This window comes from Oncorhynchus mykiss, chromosome Y (genome assembly GCF_013265735.2).
Source record: "Oncorhynchus mykiss isolate Arlee chromosome Y, USDA_OmykA_1.1, whole genome shotgun sequence".
NCBI lineage: Eukaryota > Metazoa > Chordata > Actinopteri > Salmoniformes > Salmonidae > Oncorhynchus > Oncorhynchus mykiss.
The window spans coordinates 11,171,934-11,196,251 of record NC_048593.1 but is presented as its reverse complement, the minus strand read 5'-3'; the positions used below and the strand labels follow the sequence as shown (position 1 = coordinate 11,196,251).

General features: G+C 48.3%; 1 protein-coding gene and 1 long non-coding RNA gene across 3 annotated transcripts in view; one reads left to right on the top strand and one right to left on the bottom strand.

Moving 5' to 3' along the window:
- LOC110509317 (electrogenic sodium bicarbonate cotransporter 4-like) overlaps positions 1–24,318 on the bottom strand; it is a 35,707-nt gene that overhangs the window by 8,040 nt on the left and 3,349 nt on the right. Inside the window, exons 2-24 of one of the 2 annotated variants that reach the window (XM_036967899.1) lie at positions 22,951–23,015; positions 22,541–22,777; positions 18,195–18,324; positions 17,700–17,860; positions 17,303–17,458; positions 16,801–16,926; positions 15,765–15,820; positions 9,128–9,285; positions 8,964–9,051; positions 8,569–8,723; positions 8,238–8,369; positions 7,857–8,031; positions 7,635–7,768; positions 7,334–7,514; positions 7,169–7,259; positions 6,389–6,447; positions 5,958–6,149; positions 5,652–5,765; positions 4,724–4,885; positions 3,413–3,591; positions 3,149–3,221; positions 2,991–3,059; positions 2,687–2,860 (exon numbers count right to left, since the gene is read on the bottom strand). In XM_036967899.1, the coding sequence (XP_036823794.1) occupies positions 2,687–2,860; positions 2,991–3,059; positions 3,149–3,221; positions 3,413–3,591; positions 4,724–4,885; positions 5,652–5,765; positions 5,958–6,149; positions 6,389–6,447; positions 7,169–7,259; positions 7,334–7,514; positions 7,635–7,768; positions 7,857–8,031; positions 8,238–8,369; positions 8,569–8,723; positions 8,964–9,051; positions 9,128–9,285; positions 15,765–15,820; positions 16,801–16,926; positions 17,303–17,458; positions 17,700–17,860; positions 18,195–18,324; positions 22,541–22,777; positions 22,951–23,014 (3,066 nt within the window). In that variant the 5' untranslated portion in view covers position 23,015. Of the gene's footprint in view, positions 1–2,686; positions 2,861–2,990; positions 3,060–3,148; positions 3,222–3,412; positions 3,592–4,723; positions 4,886–5,651; positions 5,766–5,957; positions 6,150–6,388; positions 6,448–7,168; positions 7,260–7,333; positions 7,515–7,634; positions 7,769–7,856; positions 8,032–8,237; positions 8,370–8,568; positions 8,724–8,963; positions 9,052–9,127; positions 9,286–15,764; positions 15,821–16,800; positions 16,927–17,302; positions 17,459–17,699; positions 17,861–18,194; positions 18,325–21,151; positions 21,861–22,540; positions 22,778–22,950; positions 23,016–24,318 lie in introns of those variants that run through there. The other variant, XM_036967900.1, reaches the window with a different exon arrangement.
- LOC118945308 lies at positions 2,753–5,682 on the top strand. The gene is made up of 4 exons (XR_005040443.1): positions 2,753–2,878; positions 3,424–3,576; positions 4,598–4,870; positions 5,572–5,682. It is a non-coding gene; the product is annotated as an uncharacterized LOC118945308 (long non-coding RNA).

Below are 24,318 nucleotides of genomic sequence, written 5' to 3'. Positions count from 1 at the left end.
TTTCACTGTGTGTTTGTGGGTGATTGTTCCTGTCTTTGTGTAGTGTTCACCAGATAGGCTGTATTAGGTTTCACGTTCCGTTTGTTGTTTTCGTATTCATTTAGTTATTTCATGTATCGTCATTCATTCATTAAAGAACATGAGTAACCACCACGCTGCATTTCGGTCCTCTCTTTCAACAAACGAAGAACGCCGTTACAGCAGCTCCGTCTTTTCGAGGTTGAGCCTGAGGTGGTGGGCCAACATCCAATCTGAGATATCTGCCAGGCACACAGAGATGCGTGTTGCCAATTGGTAGGAGCGGCGTGCCAGGTAGGATGCAATTCAAGAGTGTGAAAAGCCTGAGATGCCCATCCCATGAGGACAGAGGAGAGAGAGTCAGCGTTGGCAGTGCGGAGAACCTCTGTGACACAGAGAGGAGCAGTCTTAGTTGAGTGAACCGTCTTGAAACCTGACGGGTTAGGGTCAAGAAGATCCTTCTGAGAGATAGCGAGAGAGTTGGTTAGAGACAGCATGCTCAAGTGTTTTGAAAATGAAAGAACGAAGGGGTACTAGTCTGTATTTTTTTTTATGTCAGAGGGACCGAGTGCTGATTTCTTGAGGAGGGGAGCGACTCTGGCCAGTTTGAAGTCAGAGGGGATGGTCAGGGAGGAGTTGATGAGGGCAGTGAGAAATGGGAGGTCTCCAGAGATGGTCTGGAGAAGGGAGGAAGGGATGGGGTCAAGCGGGCAGGTTGTTGGGTGGCCGGACCTCAGTAGTTGCAAGATTTTATCTGAAGAGAGAGGGGAGAAAGGCGTAGGGTAGTTTTGTGTGAGTGGGACCAATGGATTCTGTAGGCTGAGTGAATGAGGAGCGGATGTCGCTAACCTTCTTTTCAAAGTGGTTGACTAAGTCGTCTGCGGAGAGGGGGGGGGGGGGAGATTAAGGAGAAAGTCGAAAAGAGTTTCCTAGGGTTAGAGTGACAGAAAGTGGTTTTAGCAGCAGATACAGAGGACGAGAAGGTAGAGATGAGGAAGTGAAAGGATGATAGGTCCTCCGGAAGTTTAGTTTCCCTCCATTTTCGCTCAGCTTCCCGCAGCCCTCTTCCCGGGAGGCCCGAGCCGGCCGGGAGAAAAGGGGGACAGAGCAAGTCATAGGATGTGGAAAGGGAGGAGAGTAGGATTGAAGAGGCAGAATTCGGATACAGAGGGGGGAGAAGGATTAAGCAGAAGTGAGAGATAATAGGATGAGAATAGTGGGAGAGAGGGAGTGAAGACTGCGACCGCGCATGACCGTCTGGGTAGGGGCTGAGTGGCTGCTGGAGGAGACGGAGACAGAAAAGGAAACACAGTAGTGATCAGCGACTTGGAGGGGGAGGGGGAGGGGGGGGGTGCAGTGAGATTAATAGGCGAACAGCCTACATTAAAGATGAGGTCAAGCCTATTGCCTGCCTTGTGAGTGGGAAGAGACTGGGAAAGGGTCAGGTCAAAAGCGGCAAGGAGAGGGAAGAAAGAGTTAGAGAGAAATTAATTGAAGGCAGACGTAGGGAGTTTGAAGTCACCGAGTACGAAGAGCGGCGAGCCATCGTCAGGAAATTAGCTCATTGAGGAACTCTTAGGGGACCTGGTGGGTGATAGATAGCAAGTGACAGCATGGCATTTAAAGGAGGAGATGGACAGGTGTGCGAGAGAAAAGAGAAAATCTCCACTTAGGAGGAATTCGTAGCCCGTGGCCACCACCACCACGACCAGATGCTCTCGGACTATGAGAGAGAACGCAGTCAGATGAAGAGAGAGCGGCTGGAGTAGCCGCTTTCTCTGGTGTGATCTACTGAGATGTACTCAGCGGTCTTGACCACAGATCGGCAGTTCCAAAGACCAGGAATTTCACATGGGTTGTGTGCGCAGGGTACACTAAATTAAAAGGTATGTAAAGCCTACAGGGAGAGGAGGGAACATGTATAGAAACACACACACATAGTTGCCAAAACTACATAAGAGCAAAATGAAATCATCTGAAAATAACTAGGTAAGATAGTCCAATGAGAGAGTGGTGTGGAGTCTTCCTCTCTTTCCTTCCTCAAACAACTCGGCCGAACAACTCGTTCGAAGCGCCTTTGTTTCAGTGGCGGTCTTAGTTTGGCGATGAGACCGCCGCTGAGAAAACAGGGTAGACTGAAGTACTAACACTAATTGCCTTGTAGAGGTGAAGAGCACACCTCCCGGTACTAATTACTGATTGCCAAGGAGAGGAGTGTGAAGGAACATTTTATGTTTGTTTCTAATAACCAATTTGACTGGGTTCATGCAAGTGACTGATTGATCGTGCCTGGGAGGAATCTTCACTATCAGTCTAAGCAATTTGGCAGTACGCCCAGAACCAAGGGATATCTCAGTTTCAAGGTCTCAGCTTGGAGAGAAGAAGTCTCGTGAGGTATTGGTCGGTTGCATGCATGAATCAAACGTTAATGATGAATTTGTTATGAATAATGAATCATGTAAATCATGCAAATATGACCTGTCTGTGTAAGCAGTATATTGGAGAACTAATGGGACTCTCCCGGCCGACGTGTGCTATGCTGCATTCAGTATTATCCAGCTTGCTGATAATAAAGAATGACTCATTTAATATTGACTTCAGGTTGTCGCTGGTATTGCACTTCCACGACACTACCCCTCCAACGCAGACACACACACAGAGCGATCACCATGACAGGGAAGATGATGGCCGCTACGGTAGACTTGAGGGTCCAGAGGACAGCCAGACAGATAATCTGGACCAGGGTGAAGAGATGGACTCTCCTCAGAGGAACGTGACGCAGGAAGGAGAAGTCTGGCTGGTGCTTGGCTGGCATCAGATACAGCTTGATACGCTCCCAGAACTAGGAGGGAGAGAGGAGGTGGGTGAGTACACACACACATAAACGCGTGTGTGCGTGCAGACACATACATACATACACACACAGACAGACAGACACGCATACGAGTGCACATACACACACACAAATGTACCTGTATTCCTGCGAGTGAGGCTACTCCCATGTAGAGGAAGACACCGTAGAGAACAGGCATGGGGATGTACTGGGGGGAAACACAATATACAGGTTAACACAATCCTCCATAACACCACCCACTTTGTGATGTGGAGGCCCATTCTCTCACTGACTCACCTGAAGGACAGGAGCTAGGAAGATGGAAACTCCAGTTAAGACAAACACCAGAATACCCGTCAACCTCTGCTCCCTGTAAAACACACACACACACACACACACACACACACACACACACACACACACACACACACACACACACACACACACACACACACACACACAGTTAGAACAAACATCACCGTCAACCTCTAACACACTCACCCTGTCACCCACACCCACTATATCTCTCCTCACTCATACAAACCCTGTATCCCTCCCTACCTGACTCCCAGGAACTGGGGCTGCTCTCCTGGGGCGCTGGACTCACTCTCCATCTTCAGAGAGTCGATGTGGGCGATGGAGATGACAGTTGCAGCCACGTACCAGGGCAGGCCCAGGAAGGAACACACTGCCATCAGAATACCCACCCAGAACAGGTCCAGATGGTACCCACAACCTTTCTGTTAGAGGAAGAAGGAGGGGAGGGAGAAGGAGGGGAGGGAAATGGGGAGCGGAGAGAGAAGGAGGGGAGGGCGAAGGAGGAGAGGGAAGGAGGGCAGCGGAGAGAGAAGGAGGGGAGTGGAGAGAGAAGGAGGGGAGCGGAGAGAGAAGGAGGGGAGCGGAAAGAGGAGGAGAGCAGAGAGAGAAGGAGGGGAGCGAGGAAGGGAGGAGAGAGAAGAAGGAGGGGGAGAGAGAAAAAGGAGGGGAGTGAGAAGTGGGAGAAGGAGTGGGAGGAAGAAGGAGGGGAGAAAGACAGGAGGGATAAGGAGGAGAAGGACGGGAGGAATAAAGAGGGAAAGGTGAAGGAGGGGAGGAAAAATGATGAGGAGGAGGGGAGAGAGGGAGGGAGGGGAGAGAGGGAGGGAGAAAGTGAGAGGGAGGGAGGGGAGTGAGAGGGAGGGGAGGGAGAAGAAGCGGGAGAGAGAAGGAGAGGGAGAGAGAAGGAGGGGAGAGAGAAGGAGGGGGAGAGAGAAGAGGGGGAGAGAGAAGGAGGGGAGGGAGAAGGAGGGGAGGGAGAAGGAGGGGAGGGAGAAGGAGGGGAGAGAGAAGGAGGGGAAGAGAGAAGGAGGGGAGAGAGAAGGAGGGGAGAGAGAAGGAGGGGGAGAGAGAAGAAGCGGGAGAGAGAAGGAGGGGGAGAGAAGGAGGGGAGAGAGAAGGAGGGGGAGAGAGAAGGAGGGGAGAGAGAAGGAGGGGAGGGAGAAGAAGCGGGAGAGAGAAGGAGGGGAGAGAGAAGGAGGGGGAGAGAGAAGAAGCGGGAGAGAGAAGGAGGGGAGAGAGAAGGAGGGGGAGAGAGAAGGAGGGGAGAGAGAAGGAGGGGGATGGGGAGCGGAGAGAAAGGGAGGGGAGAGGTAGCATTCAAGAGTTATTGTGTTGCTGTTGTGTTCATGGTTTTATTTCATGGTTATTGAATGGCCGTGTTTATGTTGCATTTATATTTATGTTCCTATTTTTGGGGGGAGAAAACAGCCACGAACAGAGTGTGATGGAGAGGATTCGCCGACGGGCTACGCTCCCTTGGGAGAGACAAGCCTAAGTAAGTAAGTGTGTTCATGGTTGCAGTTGTGTTGTGTTGTCATTGTGGCCACACTGTACCTTGAGTTTGTTCTCTTTGCGGTTGACGATGACGGCGCTGATCTGTTGGTCCATGAAGATGAGGATGGTGACCAGGAGAGCAGGGACGGCGCTGGCCACATACACCCACCACGGGTTCTTACCAAACGGCATCACCACCCAGCCACGGTCTGGACGCGTCGGCTACAACACACACACACACATATTTATGTAGCCTTTATTCACACAGGGAGTTACTTTGAGGCCCAGGTCTTTTTTTCCAAGTGAGTCCTGTATGGTGCTGAACACACACACACACACACACACACACACACACACACACACACACACACACACACACACACACACACACACACACACACACACACACACACACACACACACACACACACACACACACACACACACACACACCATGCAGTTTACATGCATCACTAAATCCAACAAAAAGACACATGCAACTCATACACTACATATTGAATCACACTGAAAATGCATGCAACTCATACACAGACACATTGGGTTAAGGGTCAGAAATACCTGAAACTCTGTGGGTACAATTAATTTGGGCGTGTCCAGCCCTACAAGCATATCCAGACCCACAAACGTCATGATTGACATGAAGATGGAGAAATCACTGATCAGTTTCCTCAGCTAGGCCCACCCACACACACACACACACACACACACACAGATAAACAAGCAGACAGACAAAAAGAGGGGCGGAAGAGATGGAGGAAAAAAGACAGACGTACAAAACAAATACACCGACAGGAGAGAGGGATGAAAATAAAAGAGAAGTGTGAGTGTCAGTATGTTAATATCTCAAAATCATTCATTTAAAACTTTTTATCCCCGAATGATTTCAGGAAGAAGGAAGAGATCGAGAAGGAGAGAACGAGCGGAAGAGAGGGTGTGACAGAGCAAGAGATGAGGGGAGGAGAGGAACCTTGACTTCAGTGGGCACGTGCAGTTTGGGCGTGTCCAGGCCTAACAGGTAGTCTATCCCACAGAACACCAGGATGGAGATGATGATGGAGAAATCACCAACCAGGGAACGGCACTGGAGCACAGGCAGGAAGAGGATGGACGTGGTCAGGAAAGGACAGGGTGGGGGACGATCGGGGGGGGGGGGGAGAGTTGACCGTCAAGGGAAGAGGTTGAGTTTACGTGACCTACCCATCACCCAATAAACACCAAACAAAGATCCCCTGCATCAAATGTCTCACATTCTATGTCCCAGAGTGTCTCTCACCTTGGTGGGGAAGTAGCGGCTAGTCTTGAACTTCTTGAGGGAGACGGTCATGGAGTAGGTGCCGAAGAACAGGATAAAAGATATGAGGGCCAGGTCTGGGACGTACTTACACGCGTTCCCCAGCAGGGCGCCGCCATACTTCACACACTCCTTCTTACTCAGCTGACTCCAGTCCAGACCTGTTATGTTATACTACACACACAGAGAGACAGAGACACAGAGAGACAGAGAGACACAGAGAGAGAGAGAGAGAGAGAGAATACAGAGTAGTGCAGAAACGAACATGGACAGGCAGCACAGTGCTGCTAGTCCTGTGACTATGTTACGTCCTACAGTCTATTTTTTGGCCACAGGCAGACTGTCCCCCATAGACTCAACCATCTGAGAAACAGATGAGTGAATGAGTCCCCGTTAGCTCCCGAGCCACTTACCAAATCAGTCATATTATCGTCCGCGAGTGGAACTGAAACGTTAAAAGCCATCGCAGCAGCTGCAGAGAGAGAGAGAGAGAGATACAGAGAGAAGTCAGGTGCCCCAGCTAGATTACACGATGCCAGTTATATGGGAACATGACCGATTTGTAGCATGATGTAGCAGTATACTCACTCAGATAGCAGCCAGAGAAAGAGAGCGAGAGAAGCAGAAACAGACAGCACACCCATCAGTTACAGTAGTTGAGAGGGCGAATACAGACAGTACAAGGGGATGGCAGGTAGACTCGAGGTAAGAGTGTTGGGCCAGTAACCGAAAGGTGGCTGGTTCAAATACCGGAGCCGACAAGGTGAACAAAAATCTGTTTCTGTGCTCCAGAGGCTCTATACAATGGAGACCCTGGCCATGACCTCACTCCCTGCGGGTGTCTCAGGGGGAGTTGGAATATGCAACAAAAAAACAACATATTTTCATTACACACTTGTGTGTAGCAGACAAATATAAGCACCCTCCCCAAAGCATTATTATTATAGTATACACATCCCCCAAACGAGGGGATACGTCTCGAGTAAGAATGGGATGTGAACTCCCTAAACTGCCCTGCAGATGGCAATACTGCACTTCACTGGTCAGTTCTAGTGAAGCACCCAATTAAGGAGAGGAGGAGGACACGGAGGAGAAACAGGAGGAGTGGCCGGAGGAGGAACGGGAGAAGAGGAAGGAATGAGATATGGAGGAGAGACAGCCGCAGAAGAAGAGGAGGGAGAGGAGAGGCTCACCCTGGTCAGGTGCGATACATTCACACCTGTATGTGGTAACGTAGTCGGGCTTGAAGACACGGTTGATGGGGTAGTACTTAAAGGAGCCCACCTGTAGTAACACATTACGAAAACAGTTAAGACACCTCGTGAGTGTGTGTGTGTGTGTGTGTGTGTGTCACCCACCATCTTCTTGATGGCGTCCGAGATGAAGATGAAGGAGATGAGGCTGGAGAAGCCCTCCTCGGTGAAGCGGGTGATATATTTGATGATGTAACTGGCGTCCGTGGCGACCAGGATCAGACACTGCAGACAGGAGTGTAGACCAATCCACAGACGCAGCTCCATGTAGTCTATAGTGTTAGACCTGGGACACACATTCGCACCAGCGTCAGAAGAAACAAACTAAGTGCACAAAAGAAGGATCAGACAGATACAGCCTGTGTGTGTGTGTGTGTGTGTGTGTGTGTGTGTGTGTGTGGCTCACTTGCAGAACTCGTAGAGCAGTTTCTCGAAGATGAGGATGGGTCCAGTGGAACTGAGAATGATGAGAGGCTGACCTCCTAACAGACAGAACACTGTACCTGCTAACGCTGTACCGAGGAAACTCTCCATCACACCCTGCCACAGGGAGAGAGGTGGAGGAGTTGAGACCGGTGTTTAACTTACGCATGTTGGCGTGTAAGTGTGTGTGTGTGTGTGTGTGTACCTGGTAGTTGTCAGTGGCGTCTCCCAGCAGGCCTCCGAAGGTGATGGCGTTGGTGATGCAGCCCAGGTAGATGAACAGAACAGCAGAGATGGACTGGATGTGAAAGCCCTGGGAGAAATCACTAAGGATCCACGGAACCTTCCTCTTAATGTCCAGCCACAGGCCTCCACAGAACCTGGGACACACACACACACACACACACACACACACACACACACACAGAGACACAGGTAAGCACCCCCCCGGCTAGTTCTATTGGCCCCTGCTTAAAATGTTTTTTATTGGTTTCAAATTACAATTGTGACGCCAGAGTGCCTGCATGTTGCTTTGGGGGTCTGGAGATTCAATTATAGGAAAGTAAACCTCCCAGCACTCCCATACCTGCCAGTGAATTGCAGTTCCTCTCCCAATTCGTGGGGGATGGGCATCTCCTCGTCCTCTCCTCCCCCTGGCCCCCCAGCTGTCCCGGTCCCGTTCACCTGGCCTAGCTCGTTCAGGTTCAGCACAGACTTCCTTTTGGGTAGGGGGGAGGGGAGGGGGGGGGGGGGGGGGGGGGGGGGCGGTTCAGTGTTGAGTTTGGACTAACTAACAGACGAACTAACCCAGGAAGAATAGCTGCTGCTTATACCACATCTAACAGGGATCCAAATAAACACAACTTAATTCAATGTTTCAATTGATCAGTCAGTCACTAAATACATACAGTTTATACCTCATGTCAGCAGAGGGGACCTTCTTGGGGGGCTCAATGCGTATTTTGGGGTCCCACTCCCCTGGGGGCAGAACGATGACCTCATCCAGAAACTCATCAATCCCCGCGATCAGGTCATCCCTGTCCCGGGCTTTATACGCAACGTCACTGAACAACTGACAGGACAGCAGAGCACACTGTTATACACGGCACATGATGGTGTGTGTGTGTGTGTGTGTAAAATAAAGAGGACAGAGTTGAACTGCAGAGCCCTGTCTGTAACATACTGACTGAGTGCGTAAGGTAACATATCCACTCAATATCTAGAGGTTATATATTTTTTTATTTTTTTTATAAATGACAACAATCAATAAAAACGTTTGTCCCTCATTGTTTTGTTTTTGGCTCATTCTTACGTCATCCACCATGAGCGTGGCGATAGCTCGGCCAATCTCGTTGTAGGACTTGCCTTTGCCATGAGGACCCAGCAAGACAAACAGAAACCTGCCAGGAGACACGGGGTTAACACAGCTGTAGAGCAGCAGGAGACACACACACACACACACACACACACACACACCTGGTAGGTACGGGGACCTCGGTCAGGCCTCCCAGTGTGGTAGCCTGGGCCAGACGTACGAAAGCTACAAATGGTTTATCCAGGAAGTCCACTTCTCCAATCAGAACGTTGGATGCCTCTGCATCACGAGGTATCTTCTTCATGAACTTGTTTTTCATCTGGGGAGGGGGGGGGGGGGGGGGGGGGTAGGAAGCAGGATGGTCGAGAAAGAGAGAGACAGAAAATGGAGAGAGAGGTGGCAGAGGAACATGATAGATGTATTTAGAGACCAAAGAGAGACCAGGGCTGCATTCCAAACACGTAAAAGACACACGCTCTCCCCTCAGGTCTCAAATTAAGTGGACACTTCTGATGACGTATCATGACTTATGATGAGTTGACACTTGCAGGGCAAAGGAAGAATGAATTGATTTTAAAATGGACCGCCCTTGCCCTCGTTCGTCCCACGGTTTTGTTTTCAGTCATCACAGAACCACCGGTATCTATTGTGTGTGGTTTATCTGCCCTACAGTCAATTATGATTGCATTTCATATCTTGGCTAGAAGAGAAGGCATCTGCTGACATCGAATGCTAGCCATCCGATGATATCAGGTAAATCAAAAACTACAAGTGTGATGTCAGGGAAAGTTGGAATGCGCTAGCCAACGTTTCCAAAAGCTAACCAAACAAAAACATTTACATTTACGAGACGTGTTTGTGCCGTCATGTGCGTTAGTAGCACAATTCATAACTTATTCACGTTCGTTTTTACTTACACTTGTGTGTTGACTTCTTCATGTTGATGTCGGTTTTAAGTTTTGGCAGACTTTTCTTAACGGATGTACAATCATTGCGAATTGAATTATGGGGCATTTCAATAACCCAATGAAGGCGATTTGTAGCCAAAATACTGTTTATTATAGTGCACGAATAAAGCACGTAGGAACAGCATTTAAAATGTAAAGGCATGTTTTACTGTAATGTCATATGTCAGAGTGGCTGAAGTTCTGTCATTATTATGTCAGTGTTGAGATCTAATCGATAGCTGATCACTCACTGCATGTGATGCATAGGACACGAGGCACACACACACGGTACTGTAGCTCAATATTGCCACACACACACACACACACACACACACACACACACACGCACACGGTACTGTAGCTCAATATTGCCACACACACACACACACACACACGGTACTGTAGCTCAATATTTCCACACACACACACACACACACACACACACACACACACACACACACACACACACACACACACACACACACACACACACACACACACACTCCATTGGCCAATCAATACTGCTGCATACTTTACTGATACAAAAATCACACAAAGCTCAATGCGGTAAACATGCCTCGCTTCTACCTCCCAGTAGCACGTGGAAGTGGAGTGGTTGGTGCTGAGGTCAAAATCACCTGCCAATCTTTTAGTGTAGCTTTCAGAGTCAACTCACTATCTTGCCTCTCTCTATATCTCTCTCCCCCCTCTCTCTACCTCTATCCCCTCTCTCTACCCCCTCGCTCTCTCTTGCTATACCTCTCTCCCTACCTCTAACCCCTCTCTCTCTCTACGTCTCTCCCTCCCCATCTCTCGGTCTCTGTGACCTACAAACGTGTAGAAAAGAAGGTTCTATCTAGTGCCTAAAAGGCTTCTTCAGCTGTTCCCACTTGAGAACCCTTTGAATAACCATTTTGGGTTACAGGTAGAACCCCTTTGGGTGGAACCCTTTTCACAGAGGGTTCTACATGGAACCCCAAAAGGGTTATTCAAAGGGTTAAAGTGATTGCCGAAGAACCCTTTTGGAATCCTTTTTGCTAAGAGTGTTCTCTGGTCGTAATTTACTGCCTCGAACATGACGTCAACAATACCCCTATTCAGTATAACAGTCTACTTCAAGGAATACCTCCCCCCTTCTCTCTCTGTGACCTAGTCAGGTGCTGGTTAAAGCCGGGCTGTCAAAGCCCCTACATGTACAGAAGTTTGAATATGAGGACATGGATGTGTGTTTGTGTGTGTGTGGCAGGCAGGCAGGCAGGCAGTGCAAAGTTAATTTCTAAATGTAATCTGTTACAGTTACTATAATGAACAAAAATGTAAAATGAAACATGTAAAGTGTTGGTCCCATGTTCCATGAGCTGAAATAAAAGATCCCATTAATTTTACATACTCACAAAAAGCTTATTTCTCTCAAATTGTGTGGGCAAATTTGTTTACATCCCTAGTAGTGATAGTGAGCATTTTTCCTTTGCCAAGATAATCCATCCACCTGACAAGTGTGTCATATCAAGAATCTGATTAAACAGCATGATCATCACACAGGTGCACCTTGTGCTGGGGACAATAAAAGGCCTCTCTAAAATGTGCAGTTTTGTCACACAACACAATGCCACAGATGTCTCAAGTTGAGAGAGCGTGCAATTGGCATGCTGACTGCAATTGGCAAGTCTACCAGAGCTGTTGCCAGAGAATTGAATGTTAATTTCTCTACCATAAGCCATCTCCAATGTTGTTTTAGAGAATTTGGCAGTATGTACAACCGGCCTCACAATCGCAGACATTATGTTTCCATGCCAGCCCAGAATCTCCACATCCGGCTTCTTCACCTGCTGGATCGTCTGAGACCAGCCACCCGGACAGCTGATGAAACTGAGGACTGTTTGTAATAAAGCCCTTTTGTGGGGAAAAACTAATTCTGATTAGCTAGACCTGGCTCCCCAGTGGATGGGCCTGGCTCCCAAGTGGGTGGGCCTATGCTCTCCAAGTCCCAACCATGGCTGTGCCCCTGCCCAGTCATGTGAAATCCATAGATCAGGGCCTAATGAATTTATCAGTAAAAATCGATAAAATTGTTGCATGTTGCGTTTATATTTTTGTTCAGTATAGTTCAGTTGTAATCAGTAATGTAACCTTTGAATTGCTTTCAGTTACTTTTAGATTACTTTCCCGTTAAGATGCATTAGAAGACAGAAATTAATATTACCAATGTCAGTGAGGAGAGACGGAGCAAGGCGCAGTGGATGTTGAGTTCCACATATTTATTATAAAGTGAAACTTAGCAAGAACAAAACAAATAAATCAATAAACTAACAACGAAACGTGACTACGTGGTGCACATGCACAAAACAATATCCCACAAACACAGGTGGGAAAAATGCTACCTATATATGATCCCCAATTAGAGACAACAATTACCAGCTGCCTCTAATTGGGAATCATACAAATCACCAACATAGAAAATAAACTAGAACATCACATAGAAATAATAAACTAGAATACCCCAGTCACGCCCTGACCTACTACACCATAGAGAAACAAGGGCTCTCTATGGTCAGGGCGTGACTGTGGACCGTCGCAGGAGATTCCGGACCGTGGACTGTCGCAGCAGGTTCCGGTCCATGGACCGTCGCAGGAGGTTCCCGGACTGTGGAGACACGGACGTACCGGACTGATGACACGCTCTTCAGGGCAAGTGCGAGGAGCAGGCACAGGACGTACCGGACTGATGACACGCTCTTCAGGGCAAGTGCGAGGAGGAGACACAGGACGTACCGGACTGATGACACGCTCTTCAGGGCAAGTGCGAGGAGGAGACACAGGACGTACCGGACTGATGACACGCTCTTCAGGGCAAGTGCGAGGAGCAGGCACAGGACGTACCGGACTGATGACACGCTCTTCAGGGCAAGTGCGAGGAGGAGACACAGGACGTACCGGACTGATGACACGCTCTTCAGGGCAAGTGCGAGGAGGAGACACAGGACGTACCGGACTGATGACACGCTCTTCAGGGCAAGTGCGAGGAGGAGACACAGGTGGCACCGGACTGATGACACGCTCTTCAGGGCAAGTGCGAGGAGGAGACACAGGACGTACCGGACTGATGACACGCTCTTCAGGACAAGTGCGAGGAGGAGACACAGGTGGCACCGGACTGATGACACGCTCTTCAGGGCAAGTGCGAGGAGGAGACACAGGACGTACCGGACTGATGACACGCTCTTCAGGGCAAGTGCGAGGAGGAGACACAGGACGTACCGGACTGATGACACGCTCTTCAGGGCAAGTGCGAGGAGCAGGCACAGGACGTACCGGACTGGGAAGGCGCACTGAAGGCCTAGTGCGTGGAGCTGGCACAGGACGTACTGGGCTGTGAAGGCGCACTGAAGGCCTAGTGCGTGGAGCTGGCACAGGACGTACTGGGCTGTGAAGGCGCACTGAAGGCCTAGTGCGAGGAGCTGGCACAGGATGTACTGGGCTGGGAAGGCATACTGGAGACCTGGTGCGTGGAGCCGGCACAGATTTTACCAGACTGATAGCACGCTCCTCAGGACGAGTACGGAGAGCTGACTCAGGTGGCATTAAACTGATAACACGCTCCTTAGGGCAAATGTCGTACATCCTCCACCAACTCAACAACTCTCTCCGTTCTTTTTCCTCCAATATCTCCATCCACTCACTGACGGTCTCTGACTCTCTCCGTTCACTCTCCTCCAGTTTCTCCCTCTTCTCCCAGACTGGCTCTGGTTCACTCTTCGGCTCCACCGACCACCCCTTGTGCCCCCCCAAAATATTTTCAGGCTGTTTTTTGGGGCTTTCTTTGTGGCCACGAATCTCGCCGTCGTCGCTGTCCTCCTTGCGTCCTCTGTGACTCCTGCCAAGGAAGGATCTCCTGTCCTTCCATTATTTCTTCCCAGGTCCAACTTATTTCCCCCATTGTAGCACGCTGCTTGGTCCTTGGTGTGTGGGATATTCTGTCACATACGTGTGGAGAGACGGAGCAAGGCACAGTGGATGTTGAGTTCCACATATTTATTATAAAGTGAAACTTAACAAGAAGAAAACAAATAAATCAATAAACTAACAACGAAACGTGACTACGTGGTGCACATGCACAAAACACAAAATAATATCCCACAAACACAGGTGGGAAAAGTGCTACCTAAACATGATCCCCAATTAGAGACAACGATTACCAGCTGCCTCTAATTGGGAATCCTACAAATCACCAACATAGAAATAATAAACTAGAATACCCCCAGTCACGCCCTGACCTACTACACCGTAGAGAAACAAGGGCTCTCTATGGTCAGGGCGTGACAACCAATCTATTCCAGGATAAATCAGTTTACCTAACTTGCCATGAATGGATACTGCATTTTCCTTTATAGGTTGGTTTTGTAGGCTTCGTCTAACCCATTGCTTTCTACTACAGATAATAATATGATTGGGTTATATCGTTATATTAAAATCCAAAGTCCGTCAGAATTCCAGTCACTCCATTTAATACGCCTTGATCTTCAAGAATATGACTTGGAAGTATAGATTAGCCATATGGTTTTACTGAAGATTAACACCAAAACTAAGGACTTATTAGCCAGCCCTACTCTGTTGTTTATGATTGTGTTGTCATGGAGGACTGATTGGGATCATTGATTTCAGTTGAAAAATAAATGCTGCTCTCACGGAATGGCATGCTTTGAGCACTACTGAAAAGTGCTATTTGCATATGAAAAATGGATGCCATACGCTGCATTTGCTAGTGGGGCAAAAAGGTATTTAGTCAGCCACCTATTGTGCAAGTTCTCCCACTTAAAAAGATGAGAGAGGCCTGTAATTTTCATCATAGGTACAATTCAACTATGACAGACAAAATGATAATTTGCAAATAAATTCATTAAAAATCCTACAATGTGATTTTCTGGATTTTTTTTCTCTCATTTTGTCTGTCATAGTTGAAGTGTACCTATGATGAAAATTACAGGCCCAGCAATGGGATTGACAATGTTTACAAATATTGGAGAAAAACAAGCTTATATTTGGGTTCTCATGGGGTGGGTCATTTGTGTTTGTATTTTATTATTTCTGTTTATTATGGATCCCCAGAAGCTGCTACTCTTCCTGTGGTCCAGTAATATTAAAGCCATTTACATACAGTTGCTGGGCTGCTGGTTTTAAACATTACACATGATTACCCACTACTACAACACATCTACAATACACAGGAGGTTGGTGGCACTTTCTTTCAAAGCTGATCTGAATGTCATTGAGAATACAGAAAAGGTGTTGAAGATGTTCTCCCCGCTCAAACATCCTTTGGGAATGTAAAAGTAATCCTCAAAAGTATTTACAATCCGATTACAATATTTGTGCTGGTAACGTAACGGATCACATTGACCGTTTTGTAATCTGTTACTCCCCCAATACTGGTTATCAAGCCACTGTATGGGGGAGTAAATCATTCAAGTGGACTCAGATGGTGTACTGTATGTGTGTGGCTTTGAAGTCCCGCGAACTCTGTCAGGGTGGGCATTGACCCCCTGCACATACTCAGCGTCCCCCTCACACACACACACCATCTCCATCCACAGCTAAACAATAATACCCAAATCTGTCCTTTGGCCCACGTCGAAAGGAAAGGCAAGTGACTCCCATGAGAACAGTACTATTCTTTATCCTGCTCTCCCTCTCTCCCTCTCATTTTTGACGGGTGGACGCACCCAAACAATTAAGCCGAGACGAACAACAGGAGCTTAGGGTTATGCAATGTAATAACTTTTCCATCATCATTCACACACACACACACACACACACACACACACACACACAGAACAATGATCTTTGGCGTTACCTGGTCTGTGCTTGGCTTGTCTGAAATGTCGTTCATGCTTCGGCTTTGCGCGGGATCTGAAACATCATATGAAAAACAAGTAGACACACACCACTTTCTATTGCACTCCACACAAACTCACATGCACAATAATATGCTCACACGATTCCCCTATTGACACCAATGAATGACTTCGGTGGGTGGCAGTCTGAGTTAACTAGACGTGAAGTTAGCAGTCTCCTCAGCGTATTCACGGGTCGAGAGTTTGTGTAGTGTCATTTTTCATTTTGGAAGTTGCAGCAGTAGACGTCTCCAACCCATCTTTATAGGCAAATACCAGCTATAGATATAGTGTGAATGCGTCTTTCTGTGGCACTGTAGATGGCTTGGGGGGGTGTGAGCAGAGCTTGCCTGATTGTTTCAACGGCCGATTACATCTAATGGATCATTCCCCCCAAAAGCTGATTTATGATTTAGGGACAAATTAATTAGCAGAGAAAGAACCGGAACAAACCCCTTCCCCCCCACACACACACACACAAAAATGGACCCACTGTGTATTTAGTAAGCTGTCTGGCTCAAGAGACTACTGTGTATTAGGAGCTCTCCAAAATACAGTGTGACCAAAAACTTGCACACTGAAATCACACACATATCTCTATGAAGTTACGAGGTTAGATATGTGAATTGAAAACACATATCTCTATGAGGTTACGAGGTTAGATATGTGAATTAAAAACACACATCTCTATGAGGTTATGAGGTTAGATATGTGAATTACAAACACACGTCTCTATGAGGTTATGAGGTTAGATATGTGAATTACTAATACACGTCTCTATGAGGTTATAAGGTTAGATATGTGAATTACAAACACACGTCTCTGAGGTTAGCCGCCAGAGACAGGAAAGAGGGTGAAAGAATATTAGTTTGCATGTATACACGTGTGTGTATTGAGTGTGTGTGTGTGTGTGCCTGTGCACTTGAGGGTGTCCGTACACTCGCAAGCGTGTCTATGTGTCTGTGCGCTTGAGTATGTGCGTGCGTGTAGACTCACGCAGGCGGCCAAGGCTGCCTGACTTGGCTCGTAAGTCCTCTGTGGAGTGATGGAGGCCAGAGGCTGAACTAGGAAAGCGACTGACGTTACTACGACTGACATTATGAAAAGACTGGGGACTACGGCCTAGAGAGAGAGTGAGAGAGAGAGACAGAGGGAGGGAGGAGAGGGGGAGAGAGAAAAAGGGGGGAGACACAGGAGGGGGGAGAGAGAGAAGAGGAGAAAAAGGTGGAGGAGAATGAGAAGAGAGTAAACAGAGGAGAGACGGTGAGGCAGTTTGTGAAAAGAGGAGAGAGAAAATGTTATTGCTGTATGAGTCAAATCAGCATGATACTACGACAGAGATGAAAATCAACAAGAGAACACAACACAGCACACACACACACACACACACACACACACACACACACACACACACACACACACACACACACACACACACACACACACACACACACACACACACACACACACACACACACACACACACACACACACTCACTGGTGGGGGAATTGTTTGATTTTCCCATGTCGGCTAGCGAGAGGTGGATGGGTTTCTTATGCTGGTGGCGATGTTTCCGTAGCAACACAAAGCTGACCTTCTCCCTCAGTTCTGGACCAATCAGACCGTCTGCCACCTGGCGGTCCACGATGTCATCTGGGGTCAGAGGTCAGGGTGAGAGTTCAAGAGTCAGTTGTGCTCAATCCCAAGTCGACCCATAGCCCCTGTCCACTTCCTTATGCACTTCCAACCGGCCAATCAGAGGGCAAGATGGATTTGAACCATATTGCTTACACCTATAAAAATCGTTTGAGTCTCCAGAAGTGCACAGGGCATAGGGACGACTAGGGCTTGATTTGGGAATGGGCCATGGTCTGGGTCACACATACACACTCACCCACTATCTGTGGCAGGGAGTATCCCTCCAGATCCAGCAGTACACTGCCAGTCTGGATGCAGGTCCTCAGCTCAAACAGACTGTGGAGGGTCAGGGTGGACACATGGGGCTTACTCCACCTCTCTCCTCCCTCCTCCACCTTCTCCTCAAACTTCACCCACCTGGAGAGGAAGGAGAGAAGCCCCATGAAGTCTTTCGATGTCTGGTTATTAAGGCAGGGTGGACCGAACCCAGCTCCGTGACACTACCGTAGGGCTTTGCTGCTAACACTCTTCTAATGAAACTATCTACAGGTTCCCTACCAACACCTCCCCCTAAATCCACAACTAAAGCCCCCTACAATCTCAAACTAATGAGGGCACACACTCCAGGGTGGACACACACAAATGGTTGAGGTGTGTGTGTGTGTGTGTGTGTGTGTGTGTGTGTGTGTGTGTGTGTGTGTGTGTGTGTGTGTGTGTGTGTGTGTGTGTGTGTGTGTGTGTGTGTGTGTACCTAGCAGACTCTTTCCACTCCATCTCGTCTCCATCGTGTTGCAGCGTGTCCATCTCCGTAAACAGAGTGGGCGTCGGCATGTCGTCATCTTCACCCAGGATGTAGCGCAGCCTCTCCGCCGCCGGGGACACTGGGAAAGGGAGTTCACGAGAGAGGAAACATCAAGCTACAGAAATAGAATTAAAACACGTACGTATCTAGGCATCAAACACATTTCCTAACAGCGTGTGTGAGAACTGTATAAGATATTCCACTAGGATGTACGGCTGATTGACAGTACTGAACGTGTACTAAACTAGGGCATCAGGTTATCAGAAGTCTTAAAAGAATGTGTGTGTTTATTTCTTTGCTTATTTGGAACTATTAGGAACCCTTTTGAAATGTTCAGCACACAACTGTAACTGAATAGGACTGGAAAAACTGTAGTACGACCAACCCAGGACTCTCAGAATCTCCTGGCGGTGGATCAAAGCTCATTATTATGCTCCTAGCCCCAGGGCTCTAATCACACTGCCACACCACTGTGTGTGTGTGTGTGCGTGTGTGGGGGGGGGGGGGGGGGGTTGAGTGTGTTGCTCCGCTCCTGGGTGTCCTAATGTAGCTTACTTTGATCCTGTGTGAGTTCCCTTCGACCCTTAACCTAAAACAACACCTCTAATCTTTAACCCCCCCCGTCCCGTCCCGCCGTCAGTCACAGAGTCACATAGTCCCAGTCAATGTGGGTAAATACCCCCTGCACCCCTCTATACAGTACATGAGTAACAGCCAATGAATAACCTTCCTCTCGTCACTGGGTAGCTAAGCTAAGCAGCACACTGCCTAAGAGCACTGCCCAGCACTGGTCAAGAGTTAGCCAGCGTGAACACATGGAAAGGTCCTGTTCCTAAGAGATTACTGCCCGCTGAGCACACACTCGTTGACTCAGCGTTGTTTCCATGTCATTTCGATAAAATTACATGGAGCCAATGTGGAATAGATGTTGAATTGACGTCCGTGCCCAGTGGGTGAGGACAGACATGCAGACCTCGAGGCCCATTTTTAAGAACAAAGTGAAAATCAAATATAGTTCACAGAGAAGGGAGTGAGAGGAAAAAAACCCAGAGTGAATCGGAGAAAGAGAGAGAGGGCAGACAGAGAAAGACTGGTCCTTCGGAGAGCACTGAGGCGAGTGGCCTGCTCTTGACCTCAGACTCCAGTCAAAGACAAAACAGACACCGCATTATGGCTCTTCACCTTAGATTAGTTCTCGCGTGATAGTTTGAATCTATGTTCAGTCTACCCGAAGGGACCGCTCAGTAACATCCTGGGGACCGGTGCCGGTCCAAAGACCAGAGGTTGAGAAACGCAGGCCTCAATAGGACATTCCGAATGCCACGGCCATGTGACAGCGACGACGCCCATGTGACAGCGACGGACACCTATTACGTGCAGGTCGTCGTTCAACGTCATTCATTGAAATCAGTTCCAACGTGGTCGACGGTGACCATACACCTGACAAGTCACCCCTGAAATACACCCAAATAAGAACCAAGACTCAACCAAGTCTTACTACACAGCAATGACACAAACAACATTGTTACAATAAGAAAGCAAATAAATATTAAGATCGAGCTGTCCCCTCCATTCTCCTCCTGTTCTCTGTACCTCTTCCCCTCCATTCTCTTCCTGTTCTCTGTACCTCCTCCCCTCCATTCTCTTTCTGTTCTCTGTACCTCTTCCCCTCCATTCTCCTCCTGTTCTCTGTACCTCCTCCCCTCCATTCTCTTTCTGTTCTCTGTACCTCCTCCCCTCCATTCTCTTTCTGTTCTCTGTACCTCCTCCCCTCCATTCTCCTCCTGTTCTCTGTACCTCTTCCCCTCCATTCTCTTCCTGTTCTCTGTACCTCCTCCCCTCCATTCTCTTTCTGTTCTCTGTACCTCTTCCCCTCCATTCTCTTTCTGTTCTCTGTACCTCCTCCCCTCCATTCTCTTCCTGTTCTCTGTACCTCCTCCGCTCCATTCTCTTTCTGTTCTCTGTACCTCCTCCCCTCCATTCTCTTCCTGTTCTCTGTACCTCCTCTGCTCCATTCTCTTTCTGTTCTCTGTACCTCCTCCCCTCCATTCTCTTCCTGTTCTCTGTACCTCCTCCGCTCCATTCTCTTCCTGTTCTCTGTACCTCCTCCCCTCCATTCTCTTTCTGTTCTCTGTACCTCCTCCCCTCCATTCTCTTTCTGTTCTCTGTACCTCCTCCGCTCCATTCTCTTTCTGTTCTCTGTACCTCCTCCCCTCCATTCTCTTCCTGTTCTCTGTACCTCTTCCCCTCCATTCTCTTCCTGTTCTCTGTACCTCCTCCCCTCCATTCTCCTCCTGTTCTCTGTACCTCCTCCCCTCCATTCTCCTCCTGTTCTCTGTACCTCCTCCCCTCCATTCTCTTCCTGTTCTCTGTACCTCCTCCCCTCCATTCTCTTCCTGTTCTCTGTACCTCCTCCCCTCCATTCTCTTCCTGTTCTCTGTACCTCCTCCCCTCCATTCTCCTCCTGTTCTCTGTACCTCCTCCCCTCCATTCTCTTCCTGTTCTCTGTACCTCCTCCCCTCCATTCTCTTCCTGTTCTCTGTACCTCCTCCCCTCCATTCTCCTCCTGTTCTCTGTACCTCCTCCCCTCCATTCTCTTCCTGTTCTCTGTACCTCCTCCGCTCCATTCTCTTCCTGTTCTCTGTACCTCCTCCCCTCCATTCTCCTCCTGTTCTCTGTACCTCTTCCCCTCCATTCTCTTCCTGTTCTCTGTACCTCCTCCCCTCCATTCTCCTCCTGTTCTCTGTACCTCCTCCCCTCCATTCTCCTCCTGTTCTCTGTACCTCCATTCTCCTCCTGTTCTCTGTACCTCCTCCCCCCCGTTCTCCTCCTGTTCTCCTCCCCTCCATTCTCCTCCTGTTCTCTGTACCTCCTCCCCTCCTCTCTTTCTGTTTTTGTTTGTTTACCTGTGTGTGAGCCAGGCAGTGTCCAGCGAGAGGCCATGCTGGAGGTGATGGAGGAACCAGAGTCCTCCATGACTAACCACTGGAACCACAACCAGAGACTTTCGGTATACACCTGTACTCCCAGCAGCTCAGAGAGAGAGATATCCCCAACCAGCTGATAGGTCAACACACAACAGGAGGCTTCTGTCAATGTCCGTCCAGCCCAGAGAGGTAGCAACCTACGAGACTCGCGGTACCAGACGAGTCCCTGACACCGTATTCCCGTTTGACAATTGGCTTGTTCTGGAGAAAACTAGAGATACCGGAGTCAAGGCTAGACCTCCACTGATGGGACAACCAGGAGAAGAGTGGACAAACTCCTTCTTTCCTTCCTCTCCACAACTTTCCTGCTCTCTCCCGTTCCGCCTCTCAACGCCTTGCTCCGTTGTCGTCCTCTTCTTATAGCTTTATGCTCTTCTCTTTGCGCCAACTCTGCCTCAACACCTTTCGCTATCCAATAGGCCTTCGTTGTTTAGTGAGCCATGTTCTGCCGTGTGTGGGATGGTGTGTCGTCAGTCAGAAACCCAGCGGTCCAAAGGGCTGAACACTGTTCTGTGTGTTCCGTCCTGCTCCGGAATTGTTTTCCTGTGGAGTTGTTTTGGTCTGCTTTAATCTGAAGCAGAAATCCACTGAAATCTCCAGAGCAGCGAAGGACCAGAGGCTTAAGAGGCCAACACACACCCCACAGCACCCTGAAGCACTCTCCACCCCCTGACACACACACACACATGCATGGACACACACATGCACCTGCGCACAAACACCCACCGCAGCAGCCTCAAGTACCCTTAACCCTGTGACACACATGCGTGCACACAACAACTACATCAACTTCACTCCACTTTTGTCTGTACGCCCCTTCCTTCCCCTTTTGTGTCCGGGTTCTTCTCCTTGCCTCCGTCCATCCCGGGATCTATACTCTGATGAGTAAAATGACGTGACATATTTCTCCTGTGGAACTGGGGCAGTGGACCCCCTTGATCACATACACACACACACACACACACAGAGGACCGGTGGTATACCAGGGTTTGAGTTCCTCAGCTCTAATCAGCTTACCAGCTTCAAGACGCTGGTCTCCACGGGAACAGGAACCACGCTTTGACACATTCATTACACACACGCGTGCATACACACACACACACACACACACACACACAAACCCTGCTGCTAGTTATAAGCACGCCTGGAAATGACAGGGGATCATTCCTCAAAACAGCAACAACTGTGGCTGGTCATATACTTCTCACATGTGTGTACTACTTAAAGTGCGCGTGTCCGCATGTGTAAGTCTGTGTGTGTGTGTGTGTGTGTGTGTGTGTGTGTGTGTGCGTGTGCGTGAGTGCCCACCTGTGGAGTCAGGGTCAAATATGTCATGTTGTTCCTGCTCCTCCTCCTCTTTGTAGTGTTCCTGGTAGTCATGGTGATTGTCATGGTGTATGTGTTCGTGACGTGTGTGTTCATGGTGTGCGTGTTGGCCGCGGTGTGTGTGGTGTTTCTCTTGTTCGCGCTGGGAGCGGTGTTTACGACGTCTCCTTTTGCTGTAACCGTGTGTTACCGGAACACCAATATACACTGGCTGGGGCTCTGAGAGAGACAGAGAGAGTAGACAGTAAGGAGGAGACAGAGAGATGGTTAACATCCACGCAACATTATTTTCCCGGAACCCTTTTCTTGACTTAATGAACGTACGCGCGTCTGCTCCTTCCATACATTGGACAATGTACACACTAAACAACCGTGTGTGTGGCCATACTCACCCTTAACATCTTCCTCATATCGGTGGTGACTCCTACTTCTACCTCCCTGCCAATCATGTGCCATCCTGAAAGAAAGAAAGAAAGAAAGAAAGAAAGAAAGAAAGAGAGACGTTCAATTCTACAACCACCTAAAAGGAAGCGATTCACAAACCTTCCATAACCAAGCCAACATCTACAGAGAGATGAACGTGGAGAACAGTCCCCTAAGCAAGCTGGTCCTGGGGCTCTGTTCACAAACACAAACACACCCCTCATTTTACACAGACCCACAAAGAATTTGACAACAAACCCAATTCTGATTAACTCCTATATCTTTCGGGTGAAATACCACAGTGTGCCATCACAGCATTAAGATGCGACCTGTTGCCACAAGAAAAGGGCAACCAGTGAAGAACAAACACCACTGTAAATACAACCCATATTTATGTTTATTTACTTTCCCTTTTGTACTTTAACTATCTGCACATAATATGAAATGTGTACCGTCTTTATTTTTTGGGGGGCAACTTTTGTGAGTGTAATGTTTACTGTTATTTTCTTATAGTTTATTTCACTTTGGTTTATTATCTAGTTCACTTGCTTTGGAAATGTTAACATGTGTTTCCCATGACAATAAAGCCCTTCAACAGAATTTGAAATTGAGAGAGAGAGAGAGAGAGAGAGAGAGATGAAGGACGAGAGCCTGCACACTTCTTCCTCCTTTGATTCTCTATCGCTCCACCCTGCCTGCTTTCATTACGGAACCCTTTGATATAGGTTTCCCTTGAACACACACAGACAGATGAACTACACGCCGATAACAGGCCCTTCAGACCTCTCAGACACAATACACTGACGAAGCGACGCAGGCACAAACTCCATCTTAATCTGACACAGCTGTATATGTAGAGGCATGTAGATCTCAGTGGAACAGTTTGACAGCGGGTGTACACTTCTGATCTGCAGTAGTGCATCACATATCTCCCATAATGTTTGAGTCTAGAGATCTATGGCTGTGGCGTGAATGAGGCAAACAGGTGAACAACTTTGTTCTTCGCTGTTGCATGTTGTATTCAAGTCATCCCTTCATACAAATTGTTCAAAGAAGAACCTGAATGACCCCCTGTTTATTCCCCAGGTAAACTCATTTGCATTCCACGTAGTGATCACGCCCTCTCCTGGGCAGGATCATCACAACACACAGTATCACCATCTGGCAGTGTGGTTCTCACTAATATTCAAGCCAATAACTTTTAGTTGGGTGTAGGTGTAAGCAAAATGGTGATGACTCCACCGACAGTGCCTTGCAAAAGTATTCATCCCCTTTAGCGTTTTTCCTTATTTTGTTGCAATTACAACCTGTAATTTAAATTGATTTTTATTTGGATT